The sequence below is a fragment of the Nannospalax galili genome, unplaced genomic scaffold (assembly GCF_000622305.1).
Source record: "Nannospalax galili isolate Female #2095 unplaced genomic scaffold, S.galili_v1.0 scaffold14, whole genome shotgun sequence".
In the NCBI taxonomy this organism is placed as follows: domain Eukaryota; kingdom Metazoa; phylum Chordata; class Mammalia; order Rodentia; family Spalacidae; genus Nannospalax; species Nannospalax galili.
Window position 1 is genome coordinate 5,694,806 of NW_008336953.1, and position 14,082 is coordinate 5,708,887.

The window sequence follows — 14,082 nt, forward strand, 5'->3', positions numbered from 1 at the left end:
TTTGAGACAGTCTCCCTGTAGCCCCAGCTGACCTGGAACTCACTTTGTAGACCAGGCTGGCCTCGAACTCACAAGAGATCCACCTGCCTCTACCTCCCAAATGCTGGAATTAAAGGTATGTGCCACCATGCCCGGCTAGCATTCTGGTTTTTTGTTGTTGTTGTTGTTTTTGATCTTTTTGAGACAGGGTCTCCCTGTAGCCCCAGCTGTCCTGGAACTCACTATGTAGATCAGGCTGGCCTTGGACTCAAAGAGATCCGCCAGCCTCTGCCTCCCAAGTGCTGGGATTAAAGGCGTGCACCACCATGCCCGGCTAAGCATAAGATTTTAAAAAATATTTATTTCTGTTTTATGTGTATGAGTGTATTGCCTGCTTGTATGTGAGTGCACCCATGTCGTGCAGTGCCGCAGAGGTCAGAAGAGGGCTTTGGATTCCACTGGAGACTGTTTGTAGCCGCCATGTGGGTGCTGGGAATCCAACCTGGGTCCTCTGCAAGAGCAGCCAGTGCTCTTAACTGCTGAGCCATCTCTCCAGCCCCTAAAGCATTAAGATTTTATTTCTAAGAAGCACATGTACTTTATTTTTACATTCATCTTTTTGTCAAAATTCTTTCTTCAAATACTTCATATAAAAGCCCTTACCAACTGGGCGTGGTGGTGCATGCCTTTAATCCCAGCACTTGAGAGGTAGAGGCAGGTGGATCTCTGTGAGTTCAAGGCCAGCCTGGTCTACATAGTGAGTTCCAGGCCAGCTGGAGCTACAGGGAAACCCTGTCTCAAAAAGACCAAGAAACATGCCAAAAGAAACTTAATGGAAATTTGGCAGTTAGAAGAAACACTACCAGCTGGGCGTGGTGGCACATGCCTTCAATCCCAGTAGACAGATCTTTTAGAGTTCAAGGCCAGCCTGGTCTACATAGCGGATTCCAGGCCAGCAGGGGCTACATGGAGACCCTCTCTCAAAAAGATTAAATTAAAAAGCCCTTACCAGATTAAGTTAGTAAATTAGTAATTTTTAAAATATTTGATTTTAATTAACTTTATTTTATGTGTATTTGTATTGCCTACATGTAAGTAAGTGCAGTGCACCTATGCCATGCAGTGCCCACAGAGGCCAAAAGAAGGTGTTGGATCCCCTGGAACTGAAGTTATGGGCTGTTTTTATCTGCCATATGGGTGTTGGGGACCCAACCCAGGGGCCTCTAAGAGCAGCTAGTGCTCTTAAATGCTGAGCCATCTCTTCAGCCCTTAGCAAATTAGTAATTTTTAAACTGTTTTCATCCCTTCTCTTAAGAATAGTAATGTTCATTAATTGTTCAAGTCAGTATTTATTACTACCTCTGAACTTTTTAGAATTGGTTTACTGTAGTTTTTCTCAGCCTTTTTGTGTGTCCCAGGCTGACCTCCAACCTGTGGTCCTTCTGCTCCCCTATCCTCCAAGAGATGGGATTGCAGGTGTGCTCCACCATGCCCCACTGATTCGTTGATCTTGGATCTAGTATCAAATTGTGCCTCTGAGATTGGTGGTGGTTTATGTCATGCAAAACCCATGTTCTACCACTGGGGTATAATCCCAGTCCATTTGTTCTTTAAATATTACTTACCCAGAAGCACCATTTCCAAAACATATTTAATAACAACATAGGCGATGTTTGTGTAAATGTCAGTTCCTTCCCTAATGTTAAAATCTTTTCCTTACCATCCCAGATGATGCCTTCCACTTACTTGTTTTGAGAATTTAAAAGAATATAGTAATCTTCACTATTTTCTAACAAATCAGGTTTAGAAAAGTAGATCTGGAACTTGCTTTTGTTAGAGGAGTGACTATTACAGTTTTATGGGGTTTGGTTTTTGGTTTTGTCAATATGGCAGATTGAACCTAGGGTTTCTTGGATGCTGGCCAAATACTTTTCTACTAAGCATTCCCAGCTCTGGCTTTTTTCAGTTTTTCTGGTTTTGTTTTGTTTTTTGTTTTAATTTGTAGATAGGTTCTCAGCAAAAGTTGCCCACAATAGTCTGAATTCATTGTGTGACCTAGGCACCTTGAGCTTGTGATCTTCTGTCTCTGCTTCCCAAGTCACTGGGATTCCAGGCCTGTGCACCAGGCCCTGCTTCTGCTTTAATCTTATTAGGGTTTTCTCTATAACAAGTATTGCCTTTGTAATTAGGAAAGGAAACTTTAAACTGTTCCTTTTCTCTAATGTTTACAACTTCTTATAAACAGCTAATTGAAAGATAATGCTTATTATGAGTTATGGGAATATTGTTATGAATAAATTTTCCAGTAACATTTACAAGTTCTTTTTTTTTTTTTTTTTTAACAGATGCCCTCTATTAGTTTTGTGAAGAATTTAACATCTGCCTTCCCAAATGTGTATAACATATCACGGTAAGTTTATAATCCATATTATAAGGAGAACTATAAGACTAATCACATTGCTAGTAAATTTCTATTCTAAGTTTTCATAAGCTAGGTCAACAAGTTAATAATGATACCTATGTAAATGCCGTGATAGCTGCTCCATGTGATCTCCGCCTTGTTAAAAGATGGGATGTAATAAAATTTAAACTCGAGAATATAATAAACTTATCTCTTTCCAGGTCCTGTTCATAAAAATGATCTATTAATGTATTATGTAGCAGGACTAAAATTCTGTGTTTCTAAATTATAGTGAGCTTTTCAGATTCTTGCTGAATTTCTACCAGGTCTCTGAGCCAAGTCCATATAATACTTAAAAATGGATCGTACATTTTCACTTATCACAGGTTTCATCAAAAGACACCAGCAGTGGGCTGTTGCAGTAAAACACAGAGTGGCGAGAAATACACTGATCCTTTTAAACTTGGCTGGAGAGACTTGAAAGGTCTGTATGAAGATATTAGAAAGGTAAGTTTTCCAATTTTGCTGTGAAGTAGTAAAGTCCAAAGCTCGTCTGGGGCACATAAGTTATAAGATCACCTAGCCTACAGTGTGAGAGCCTAACTCAAAAACAAACAAATGAAAACACAGTGACTACAGAGCTGGAGAGATGGCTCAGCGGTTAAGAACACTGGCTGCTCTTGCAGAAGACCCAGGTTTGAATCCCAGTACCCACATGACAGCTAACAACTGTCTGTTACTCCAGTTCCATGGGATCCTGCACCCTCTTCTGTCCATTGCACTATATGGATATACATGCAGGCAATACATGTATACACGTAAAATAAACATAAAATTAAAAAACTAAAAAGGGGGGACTGGAGAGATGGCTTAGCAGTTAAGAACACTCGCTGCTTTTGCAGAGGACCCAGGTTCAATTCCTAACACCCAAATGGCAGCTAACAACCATATGTAACTTCAGTTCCAGGGACTCCGACGCCCTCTTCTGACCTCTTCGGGCATCACACGACATGGGTGTACCTACCTACAAGCAAGCAATACACTCATACACATAAAATAAAAATAATAAGTAAAGTATTTTATAAAAGGAAAAGCAGTGATTCCATTACCAACTTGGTTTGCGTTTATCAGGTTTCAAATGTTACTCAAACAACAACCACGTGCAGCCCAGTGCTGGGCAGTACAGACGATGCAATTGGTGTTGCTGTTCCAAAAGATGTTATTGCAGTCAGGAAGCTGAAAAATGGTGCAGAAAGCACATACTTGTTCAGTGAGTGATCTTTCTTATGTGTGTCTTTTTGAGACAGGGTCTCCCTGTAGCCTCAGCTGCCCTGGAACTCACTGTGTAGACCAGACTGGCGTCTGCCTCCCTAGTGCTGGGACTAAAGGCATGTGCTACCAAGCTATCTTATCTAACTTTTCCTCTTTACATCTGCATCACACAATGACTCCTATTACTGGTTTCCCTATCTACTTCTGAATAGTCATTGCTAGGTTATCCCAAATATAACTTTCTTCATTCAGCTCTTAAAATTTCATGTGGATTCTTTTTTTTTTTTTTTTTTTTTTTTTTTTTTGTCTTTCTGAGACAGGGCCTCCCTGTAGCCCCAGCTGTCCTGGAACTCACTATATAGACCAGCCTGGCCTTGAACTCACAGAGATCCACTTGCCTCTGCCTCCTGAATACTGGGATTAAAGGTGTGTGCCACCATACCCAGCTCATGTAGATTCTATAGTGCTATCCAATGCATGGGTTTGGATTTAGGGCAGGCCTGTCACCCTGGGCCTCTCATAGTGTCCCATGCCAGGCCAAACTATGGCTTTAAGACCATTGCCTAACCTCTGTGCCTGTAGGCTGCTAGCACTAATGTGGGTTGTGCTTTAAAAACATTTAAAAATATGGCTAGGGAGGTAGCTCAGTTAGTAAAGTACATGCTACACAATCATGAGGATCTGAGTTTGAGTCCCAAAATCCCTGTCAAAAAATAAGCTGGGCTTGGTGCCATATGTATGTAATCCCAGTGATGGAGGGACAGAACTAGGCATATCCCTGGGGTTCCCAGGACAGCAGAATAGCCTACTTGATGAGCCCCAGGCCAAAGAGATACTCTGTCTCGAAAACAAAATGGTGGCCAGGCAGGGTGGCACACGCCTTTAATCCTAGCACTCAAGAGGCAGAGGCAGGATGATCTCTTGAGTTTGAGGTCAGCCTGGCCTACATGGTGACCAGGGCTGTATGGTGAGACTCTGTATCAAACAAACAACATAGATTTCACCTAAGGGGAGTCAGTCTCAGCCTTTCTTACTCTTTCCCCAATCTAAAAATCAGTAAAATCCTGTTCTGAATGTTCATATCCCTCTTTGTCAGCTTGTTCCCTCATTCAGAGTTCCCCAGTTTTCCCCAGGAGTCAAGCCTAATGGCTTTCACAGCAGCACAGCAGCGTCACCCAGGCCTTTGCACATGGTAGGTGAATGCTGTACTACAGAGCTGTATCACAAGCTCTTCTTTTTTGTTATTGTTTTGTTTCATTGAGAGAGATTCACTGTGTGCCCCAAGCTGCTTTGAACTTGTGATCCTCCTGCCTCTGCCTTCTGAGTGCTGGGATTACAGAAGTATACACCACTGGCCTTCACCTTTCTTTTGTTTAAAGGCAAGGTCTTACGGGAACACCCCCAAGCAAACCTTGAACTTTCTGTGTATTAAGTTGGCCTTGGACTTGGCATCCTCCTGTCTTAGCCTCCTGAATGCTGGAATTAGTGGCATGTGCCCCACATTGAGCCTCTCTTCATTTTCAAAAAGACCACTCTGACTCTATGTCTTCCTCTCATCCATCCAGGACTCTGAACTCTGTCTCACTCTTGCCCTTTCACACTTACTCCACCATTGCCTGTGTCTTCCTTTCCAGCCTCCTCTCAACTGCTTCTGACCAGGTCACCAGGATCTTCCTTTTACCAAATGCAGTGGGTGCTTTCTGCTTCCCTCTTCCTTAACTGTTGACACTGGACACCATTGACCATGCCCCTTCCTTAGCTGTTCCCTTAGCTTCCATATTTTCCTTGTGCACCTAGTCTTTAGGCCATCCTCCATATGTGTGTTCCTCTTTATCTCTTCCCCTTTCAACTGTGGTGTTATTTGGGGTTCTGGTACTCCCTGTGTCTTCTGTTTTCATTTCTCAAGCTCCCAAATATCTCTACTCCAGTTTGGATTGTTTCTCTAAGCCTGCATAGCTAACTACTTAGCAGGCTATGCCATGGAGTGTCCATGACCTACCATTTCTGAAAGGTTCTTTTCATCCCACATGTTGTTTTTTCTCCTGGTATGCTTGGTTGTTGAAGGTATCACCTAGGAACTCAGGAAGGACTCTTGGGCTCACCCTCTCCTTTCTCTCTGTTCCCTTTAGTCTGTCACCTGCCTTCAGTCCCTTTCAGGCTCCCAGCCAGGCTATCTCATCACCTCACTCTCTATCTTATCTTCCCTTTCTTAGCTTAAGCCAAGCTTCTCTTTGTGCTCACAGAGTAGCTTCCTTGACCTTAGTATATCACCTGTCATGCCCTAGTATTAACTGTAGTTTTATAGCTTTACTTGTCCCCATCTAGACCCTGGCTCCTTGTGGGAAAGGTTGTCTTGCTTATCTTTGACCTGTGCCTTTATTACTATAGTACTTGGCACTGAGCCAGCATTCTAGTGTACTAATGGTGTGATTCTTGACTGGGTTTGGCTCTGATTCAGGTTACATGTTCCTCGAGTGGCAGATATAACAAGCATGCAGCCATGGATCACCACATGTGCTCCCCACAAGTCAAACTCTGCCAGTGTTTCTTGAAGCTCATCTTCTCCATGAAATATTTACACTGTCTGTCTCACAATAAACTCATCCTTTTCTCAACTTTTGCATAGATTGCCAACATATTATTCACTGAATCTTTGTTTTTGTTTTTGTTTTGAGACAGGGTCTCCCTATATAGCCATAGGTGTCCCTGAACTCAGGGGTCCTCCTCCAGCCTCCCAAGGGCTGGAACTGGAAGCATGTACCACCATATACAGCTTTTGTGTATAGTTTTCAGGCTTGTGTTTTTATTAATATTATTTGTAACCAGTGATTGGCTTCACTGTTTTCATCCATGTATAGCCTACTTTAATCATAGTCACCCTCTTCTTTACTTGTCCTTCCCTTTCCATTTTCCTCATTCCTCCCTCTCATTCTTCGTCCAGTTTTAATTTGCTTTATTTTTCAAGCCTTTCATATTCTGACCACACTCATTTCCCCATGCTCTCTCCCTTTCTTCTCTCTTCCCACTTGTTTCCTTTCTTCCTTCAGTGCTCCTTCTGCTTTTGTGTCATGTTTATGTATGTGGGTTTTTTGGTGTTTTTTTTTTTTTTTTTGGTCTTTTTGAGACAGGATCTCCCTGTAGCCCCTGTAGCTGACCTGGAACTCACTATGAAGACCAGGCTGGCCTTGAACTCACAGAGATCGGCCTGCCTCTGCCTCCCAAGTGCTGGGACTAAAGGTATGTGCCACCACGCCCAGCTATATGTGGTTTTTTTAAAATTTAGGATCCACAAATAGAGAAAACACATAAATTTGTCTTTCTGAGTCTATTTTATGTCACTTAATAAAATGGTCTTCATTGCATCTGTTTTCTAGCAAACAACATAATTTCTTTCTTGTTTGCTTTTGTTTTTGAGACAGGGTCTCACTGTGTAGCCCTGGCTGGCTAAGAACTAACAATGTAGACCAGGTTGGCCTCAAAATTCTCAGAGGTTCTCCAGAATCTCAGAGATTCTGCCTTTTGGGTGCTAGCATTAAAAGCATGTCCCACCATGCCCAACACCTACATTCTTCTTTAAGGCTGAATAAAACTCCATTGTGTATATATGCCACAATTTCTTTATTCATTCATCTATTGACCATCATGTAGCCTGATTCCATAACATTGTTATTGTGAATAGGACTGTAATAAACATGGATGTGCAAGGATCTCTGATATGTTGACTTAGATTCCTTCAGGTATATACCCAGGAGTGCTAGAGCTAGATCACATGACAGTTTTTTCACTTGATGATTTTTAGTTTTTTGAGGACCTTTCATACTAATTTCCATAGTGGCTAGACCAATTTACTTTCCTACCAGAAGAATGTGGGTCACATATACATAAAAATAAATACATTCTCACCAGCATTTGTTGTTAGCTGTTCTGACTGGAGTGAGATGGAATCTCAAAGCAGTATTTTAGTTTGATTTCCCTGAGGGCTAAGGATGTTGAACATTTCTTTCATATGTTTTCTGGCCATTTGTAGCCCATTATTTCTAAATTTGAGTTCTTAGTATGTTCTGGGTATTAACCCTGTGACAGATACATAGCTAGCAAAGGTTTTCTCCCATTCTTTAGGGCTGTCTCTTCACTCATTTGTTTCCTATCCTGTGCAGTTTTTAGTTTGATGCCATGATGTGTCAGTTCTTGGTATTATTTTCCCAGTGACTAGAGTCCTGTTCAGGAAGTCTTTACCTACATCTGTATCTTAAAGTGTTGTTTTCATTGTCTGAGTTTTAGGTCTTACATTAAGGTATTTGATCCATTTGGATTTGATTTTTGTATACGGTGAGAAACAGGGATCTAGTTTTATTCTTCTACATGTGGACATCCAGTTTTCCCAGCACCAGCATGTGTTTTTGGGCATTTTTGTTAAAAATCAGATGACTATAGCTTTGTGGGTTTAATTCTGGCTTCTTTATTCTATTCCATTTATTAAGTGTCTTGTTTTGTTGCTGTAGCTCTGTAGTATAATGGGAGGTCCAATATTTGATGGCTTAGTGCTGTTCTTTTCGCTCAGGCTTGTTTTGACTATCTGGCATCTTTTGTGCTTCTGTATAAATTTTAGGGCTGGTTTCATTTTTCTGTTGTAAATATCATTATGGAGCCAGCAAGATGGCTCAGTGGGTTAAGGCACTGCCTGTCAAGCTTGGCAGAGTTCAATCCCTGGGACCATCTTGGTGGAAGTAGAGAACCAGTTCCTGCAGATTGTCCTCTTGCTTCCACACACATCACGGCACGCACCCCACTACCACCACCACCAAAATAAATGAATAAATGTAATTTTCATTTTTAAAGAATGTCGTTAGAGCTTTGATGGAAATTGCATTGAATCTGTAGACTGCTTTCAGTAATACCTCCATTTCACTACCCATGAGTGGTCTTTCCATCTTCTAGTATTTTTTTTTTCCAGTTTCTTTTATCATTGTTTTAAATTTTCATTCTAGAAGTCTTTCTCTTCTTTGGCTAGGTTTATTACTTGGTTTGCTTGTTTGTTGAAGCTTTTGTAAATGTGATTGTTTCTGGGTCTTTTAATAATCCATATTTTTAAACTGTTTGTCTCAGCCAAGCATGATGATACATACCTATATTTCAGCTCTTTGAGGCTTGCACAGGAAGATTGTGAATTTCAGGCCAGAGTGGGCTTTTCAAAGAATGTAACTCAATAAAATTAAATTAGTCTTTCCAACTCAATGGTAAGTGCCCCACAATCAGACAAACCGTGTCTCAAATTTCCTCCAAGAACCTTTGAAATGTCTTATGCTAAATAAGGCCCAGCTGGGTTCACTGATCACTGCTTCTCCCTGGTGACCCTCTTCTCTCACCTGTGCATAATATGCAGGGTTGCCTCTCCAACCAGGACAGTCCACATCTTCCTTTCTCCTTGTCTTTCAAGCTGCCTCTGTTCCTTTCTTTGTCAGTTGTCACCAGCTCAGAGCTCTTGGACCCCAAGTGCTTTCTCCTGTGTCTGGCTGTCGATTGGAGTAACTGGTTTCTGGTGCAAGAGGCAGGAGGCATTGCCTGCTCTGATACTGCAGCCAGGCCGCTCTGGGAGCCAAGCCAGGCATTATTTCTGTTCCAACCTGCAGGGCAGCCAGGTTTACACCATAAAGTATTGGGACCCTTGTCCAACTGAGTGTTGAATTCCTCACCTGACATGAATACACTGAAATCACCTGAAATTTTGAAGAGAAAAAAAGTCCTGCCTGTATGATTATAATACCTTGTTGACAAAAAGAAACTGTGTTTCAGGAACTGCTCATATCTACAACAGAACTCAAGGAAATGTCTGAGTACCACTTTGATGGCAAAGGAAAAGCCTTCCGACCAATTATTGTGGTGCTAATGGCCCGAGCATGTAATATTCATCATAATAACTCCCGGTAAGTCTCTTCATGTCTTTTTTTTTTTTAATATTTGGGAAGTCTTCCTTCCCAAGACTATTATTTAATTTCCCATTTGATAAGTAGCATCTGTCTGAGAATTCACTTTGTCATATGTAGATTGTGACTTTGAGCAACTAACACCATTCTGAAACCTACTCTTAACCAGCTTCTTCTTTTTACAGACTTTTGAATGTTCGTGGTAAAACTTGAGTTGCAAATCAACATTTTAGAAAAAAAATTTTAAAGCCAAATTTATTTTCTTGTTAGGAAGTAAAGAATACCAAATTGTGTGCATATATATTCAAATCATTTTACACATAGGCAGTTAATCCAAATACTGTTCTAAAGTTAACCTGTGCCATTATTCTGGCCAGTGCATACCCACACCTAGAATTACCTGTCTTCCTGTGATAAAATTTTAGAATATTAAAATAGCTGCACATTTATAATATTAAAGGAAATCTTAAAAGATTTCCCCATTGCCTTGTATAACCAGACCTTTTCCTTATTCTCTTTTTGATCATCCAGTATGTATCCATGTTCTGCTTTATTTACTTTTTTTTTAATACTGGGGGTTGAATCTAGGGCACCATGCATGTGAGGCAAGCACTCTACTACTGACTGAGCTGCAACCCCCATTTTAAAAAACTATTATATTGCCAAAGTATCGCCATAAAGACATCATGTGATCTGCTGCTAGAAGTTCCAGTGGACCCTAATGTTCTTGTGTGTTTTCCTAGTCCCGGCTTTTGTGTACTTCCTTTTTCTCAATAGCTGACAATTTAAAGAAGACCTCAGGGTTTTCAGCATTAATTGTAGTGATAGGACTGTGAACATGATGTCGCTTCTTAGGAGATGCTATCTCTCTCTGCCTTGTGTCCTACAGCTGTTCCTCTCTGCCTAGCACATCAAACCATGCTGAGCTGGTCTCGACTCTCAGAGACTTCACAGGATATTTTGCACCTGTGGTGAAGTCTTTTTGCTAACACCTCAACCAGTGTCATTTTATGTGGAAAGCAGAGCAGCTTTCCTCTTTCATCAGAGATGCTCCCTCTGAACCTAACTTGATCTACGTCTCTCAATCTTAGCCCCATTGATACTTGGGGCCCCAGTCACTCTGTTGTCTGGGGGCTGTGATGCTTTTCCATGCATTGTGATTTGGTCCTGTCCTGGGCTTTGGTCTGCCAGATGGCTCCCCCCAGTGATAGCAACCAAAAATGTCTTTTGACATTTCTTGGGGGCAAAAATCACCTCTGATGTGGAGACCACTGGTCTAGAGAAAGTATGTTTGTAAATTTCTTAAAATGATACATAAAACAGATATAAATGGGAAAGAACATATTCTCCTGATCTAAAATCATTATCACTAGGCTGGTGAGATGGCTCAGTATGTGACACTTGCCACCAAGCCAAATAAACAGCCTGGGTTCAATCCCCGGAACCCACATGGTAGATGGGGGAGCCAACTCTCAAGGGTTGTCGTCTGACCTCCACATAAGCACTGTGACAGTTGCACCGCCCCCATATACATACACACAAAATAAAGTAAATGTGATGAAAAATAAAAATTTTTTAAACAATTATCCCTGTAGTTGAAATTTTTTATTTTCTCTGTTGTAGTGAGACCCTGTATCTAAAAAAAATAAAAACAGTCATATGTAAGCTGGGTGAGGGTTTTGTGCTTGAGTCACTGTATTGTTTCTATTTTTTAAATTCTTCATTATCATTTTTTTTAATCTAACAAAGAGGAGAAAGGGTCCTGAAGGGTTTGTTGACTTATCCCACACAGAGGGTGTACCACCCATCAAGACAAAGGGCCCTTTTCTCAGTCTCTCACCTCTCCCAGGAATCAGGAAGGTGTGGCAGCTGTTTCACAGCAGGAAGTAGGAACAGTGCCCAGCTTTCCCTAGGAGTGACTCATTTGGTAGTTTAGGATTTCATTTTAAAGGTAGTGAGACCCTTTTTGGTAGACTTTAAGTTTTGGTCATTTTTCTCGCCATTGTGCTGCATCAAGGGTAAGCAGTGGCAGTGTTTTCCAGATATCAGCTGACATGCATTAAAATGTAATATGGGAAAAATACATCAGATAGATTATGTGTGATATGTGTTCTTAGGTAGAGGCTGTGTCACAGTGCCAAATAATACCCTAAGCAAGAATTCTGATTAAATCAGTCAGTAATCTAACCATTCATAATGGCATTTTTTATGCATAGTCTGAAATTTCAAAAAAAAATTATTGTGATATAGGAATATAGCTCAGTGATAGATCTAGCACTTACCTAACATGTACAGGATTCTAGGTTAAAAAAACAAAACAAAACAGCACCTAAAACAGTAAAGTGTGTGTTTTTTGAGACAGAGATGGTTTGTTTTTTATAGGCCAGACTGGCCTCAAAATCACTATATTCCTGCTTCAGTGTCCCAAGTGCTGGGATCCCATGCATGCATCACCACACCCATTTCAAGATATTTCAAGAAATCTTTAAAATCCTCTGATACGTAAATGTTGGCATCTTATCAAGTACTTGCCATTTCACTGCATCCTCTCAGCAGGAGCCCTGTCGGTTGACATATTGTTAATAATGGAAATGGTGCCCAATATAGGAGTACACAGGAAAGGTCAAAGTCTTGAGAATTGTTTTAAGGTAAATCTTACCATTAGTAACAAGTGTGTATTTTATTACACTGAAGTTCAGTTGAGATAATATTCTTGGGAAAGCATTTATATTTAAAAACTATATAAAGCTGTTGGGGCTGGAGAGATGGCTCAGTGGTTAAGAACACTGACTGCTTTTGCGGAGGATACAGGTTCAGTTTTCAGTACCCACATGGTGGCTAACAGCCTTCCATAACTCCAGTTCCAGCAGATCCACTATCCTCTTGTGGCCTCCACAAACATTGTATGCATGTGGTGCACTTACATACATGCAAGCAAAACACTCATACAGATTAAAAAAAAAAAAAATACCTGTATGTTTTTCCTATGCATTCAACTCAAAAAAGTCTAGTAAATTTGCCTGAAAGATGAGATGTCAGTTTCTTACTATCAGGTCTGAGGGCCTACTGACAGATTCAGTGAAGCTCTTCAAAACCATCTGAATATCTAGTTTGTCTTTCCCTGATGTAGCTTGTTGTGGTCCTGGAGATCAAACAGGTCTCACACATGCTAAGTACTTGCTTTCCCAGTGAGCTGCATCACTAAATTGGTTTTATGTGATGATTTGTCTCTACCTTCTATTGCTTTTACTTTACTTCTTTCTCCTTGAAAGAATCTGATGTAATCTGGAAATATTCAAAACTGTTACATTGTAAACTGTAAAATGTAATAAATAATAAGTAACATGTTACACTTGATTTCTGGGCTGGAAACAGTTGGAAGGTTCTGAGATTGACTTCTCAAGCCTTGGATAAGAGGAACCAGCACAGCATCACATTTTAAAATTCTGCTTAAAGCAAGAGCAGAAGATGCTGACATGCTGGTTTACAGTTGATAGTAAGTGCCTGCATCAGCCATGTGATTATACTTCATTTTTCATGACTTTCTGCTGGGTCTAGGGAAACAGAATTGAACACTAACTTATACAGGTGTTCAGATGAATTTTTTAAATTATTTATTTAATACCCACATAATTAGAAGAGGCATTTCATTACAACAGCATTGACATATTCAATAACAATTTCCAGAACTAAGATGCATCTCTTTCAAAATTTTTAGGTTTACAGTTGAATTAATACAGTTATACAATATTGAACTCAGTATAACCCTGTAAGACATAAAATTGAATGAGTTTTTACCCTTTAAAAAAGATCTCCATTTCATTTAAAAATATGCTGGTTCCTACATTTTAAAAATATTTTTAATATTTTTTAGAAGTATATCATTACAGCTTGAATATGCTCAATAACAGTTTCCAGAGCAAAGATACAACTCTTTCAAAAGTGGCTAGAAATTTTTAGGTTCGATTACAGCTTTAATATGTTCAATAACAGTTTCCAAAGCAAAGATTCAGCTCTTTCAAAAGTGGCTATAAATTTTTAAGTTCGCTGTTGAATTAATACAGCTATACAATATTGAACTCAGTATAAGCCCTGTAAGACACAAAATTGAATGAGTTTTTAACCTTTAAAAAAGATCTCCATTTCGCCAGGTGTGGTGGCGCACGCCTTTAATCCCAGCACTTGGAAGGCAGAGACAGGTGGATCTCTCTGAGTTCAAGGCCAGCCTGGTCTACATAGTGAGTTCCAGGACAGCTGGGGCTACAGGGAGACCCTGTCTCAAAAAGACAAAATAAAACCTCTATTTCAATTTAAAATAAACTTGTTTCTTACAGAAAGACTCATTGTTTTTGCTACTAACACTGAGATGTTGGCGCTTTCATTTTAAAATAAACTGTTTCTTACAGAAAAACTCACTGTTTTTGCTACTAACACTGAGATGTTGGCACATGCATCTCTAATCTGTGTGTATCTGATTATTACTAGTCATAATCGGTTGCACTTGGA

The 14,082-nt window shown here is 40.2% G+C and overlaps 1 protein-coding gene and 1 non-coding gene across 7 annotated transcripts in view; both read left to right on the top strand.

Annotated features, from left to right (window-relative positions):
• The window catches only part of LOC103732999 (decaprenyl-diphosphate synthase subunit 1), a 240,760-nt gene that overhangs the window by 197,416 nt on the left and 29,262 nt on the right, over window positions 1-14,082 (top strand). For all 6 annotated transcript variants that reach the window (XR_003849344.1, XR_003849346.1, XR_003849345.1 and 3 more), the window contains 3 exons: window positions 2,325-2,389; window positions 2,767-2,887; window positions 9,446-9,576. Coding sequence is in view for 3 of the 6 variants with exons in the window: in XM_029562923.1 (XP_029418783.1) it covers window positions 2,325-2,389; window positions 2,767-2,887; window positions 9,446-9,576 (317 nt within the window). In the remaining 3 variants the exon portion in view is untranslated. The remainder of the gene's footprint in view (window positions 1-2,324; window positions 2,390-2,766; window positions 2,888-9,445; window positions 9,577-14,082) is intronic.
• On the top strand, window positions 4,128-4,264 carry LOC115070144. Its single transcript, XR_003849350.1, has one exon. It is a non-coding gene; the product is annotated as a small nucleolar RNA SNORA42/SNORA80 family (small nucleolar RNA).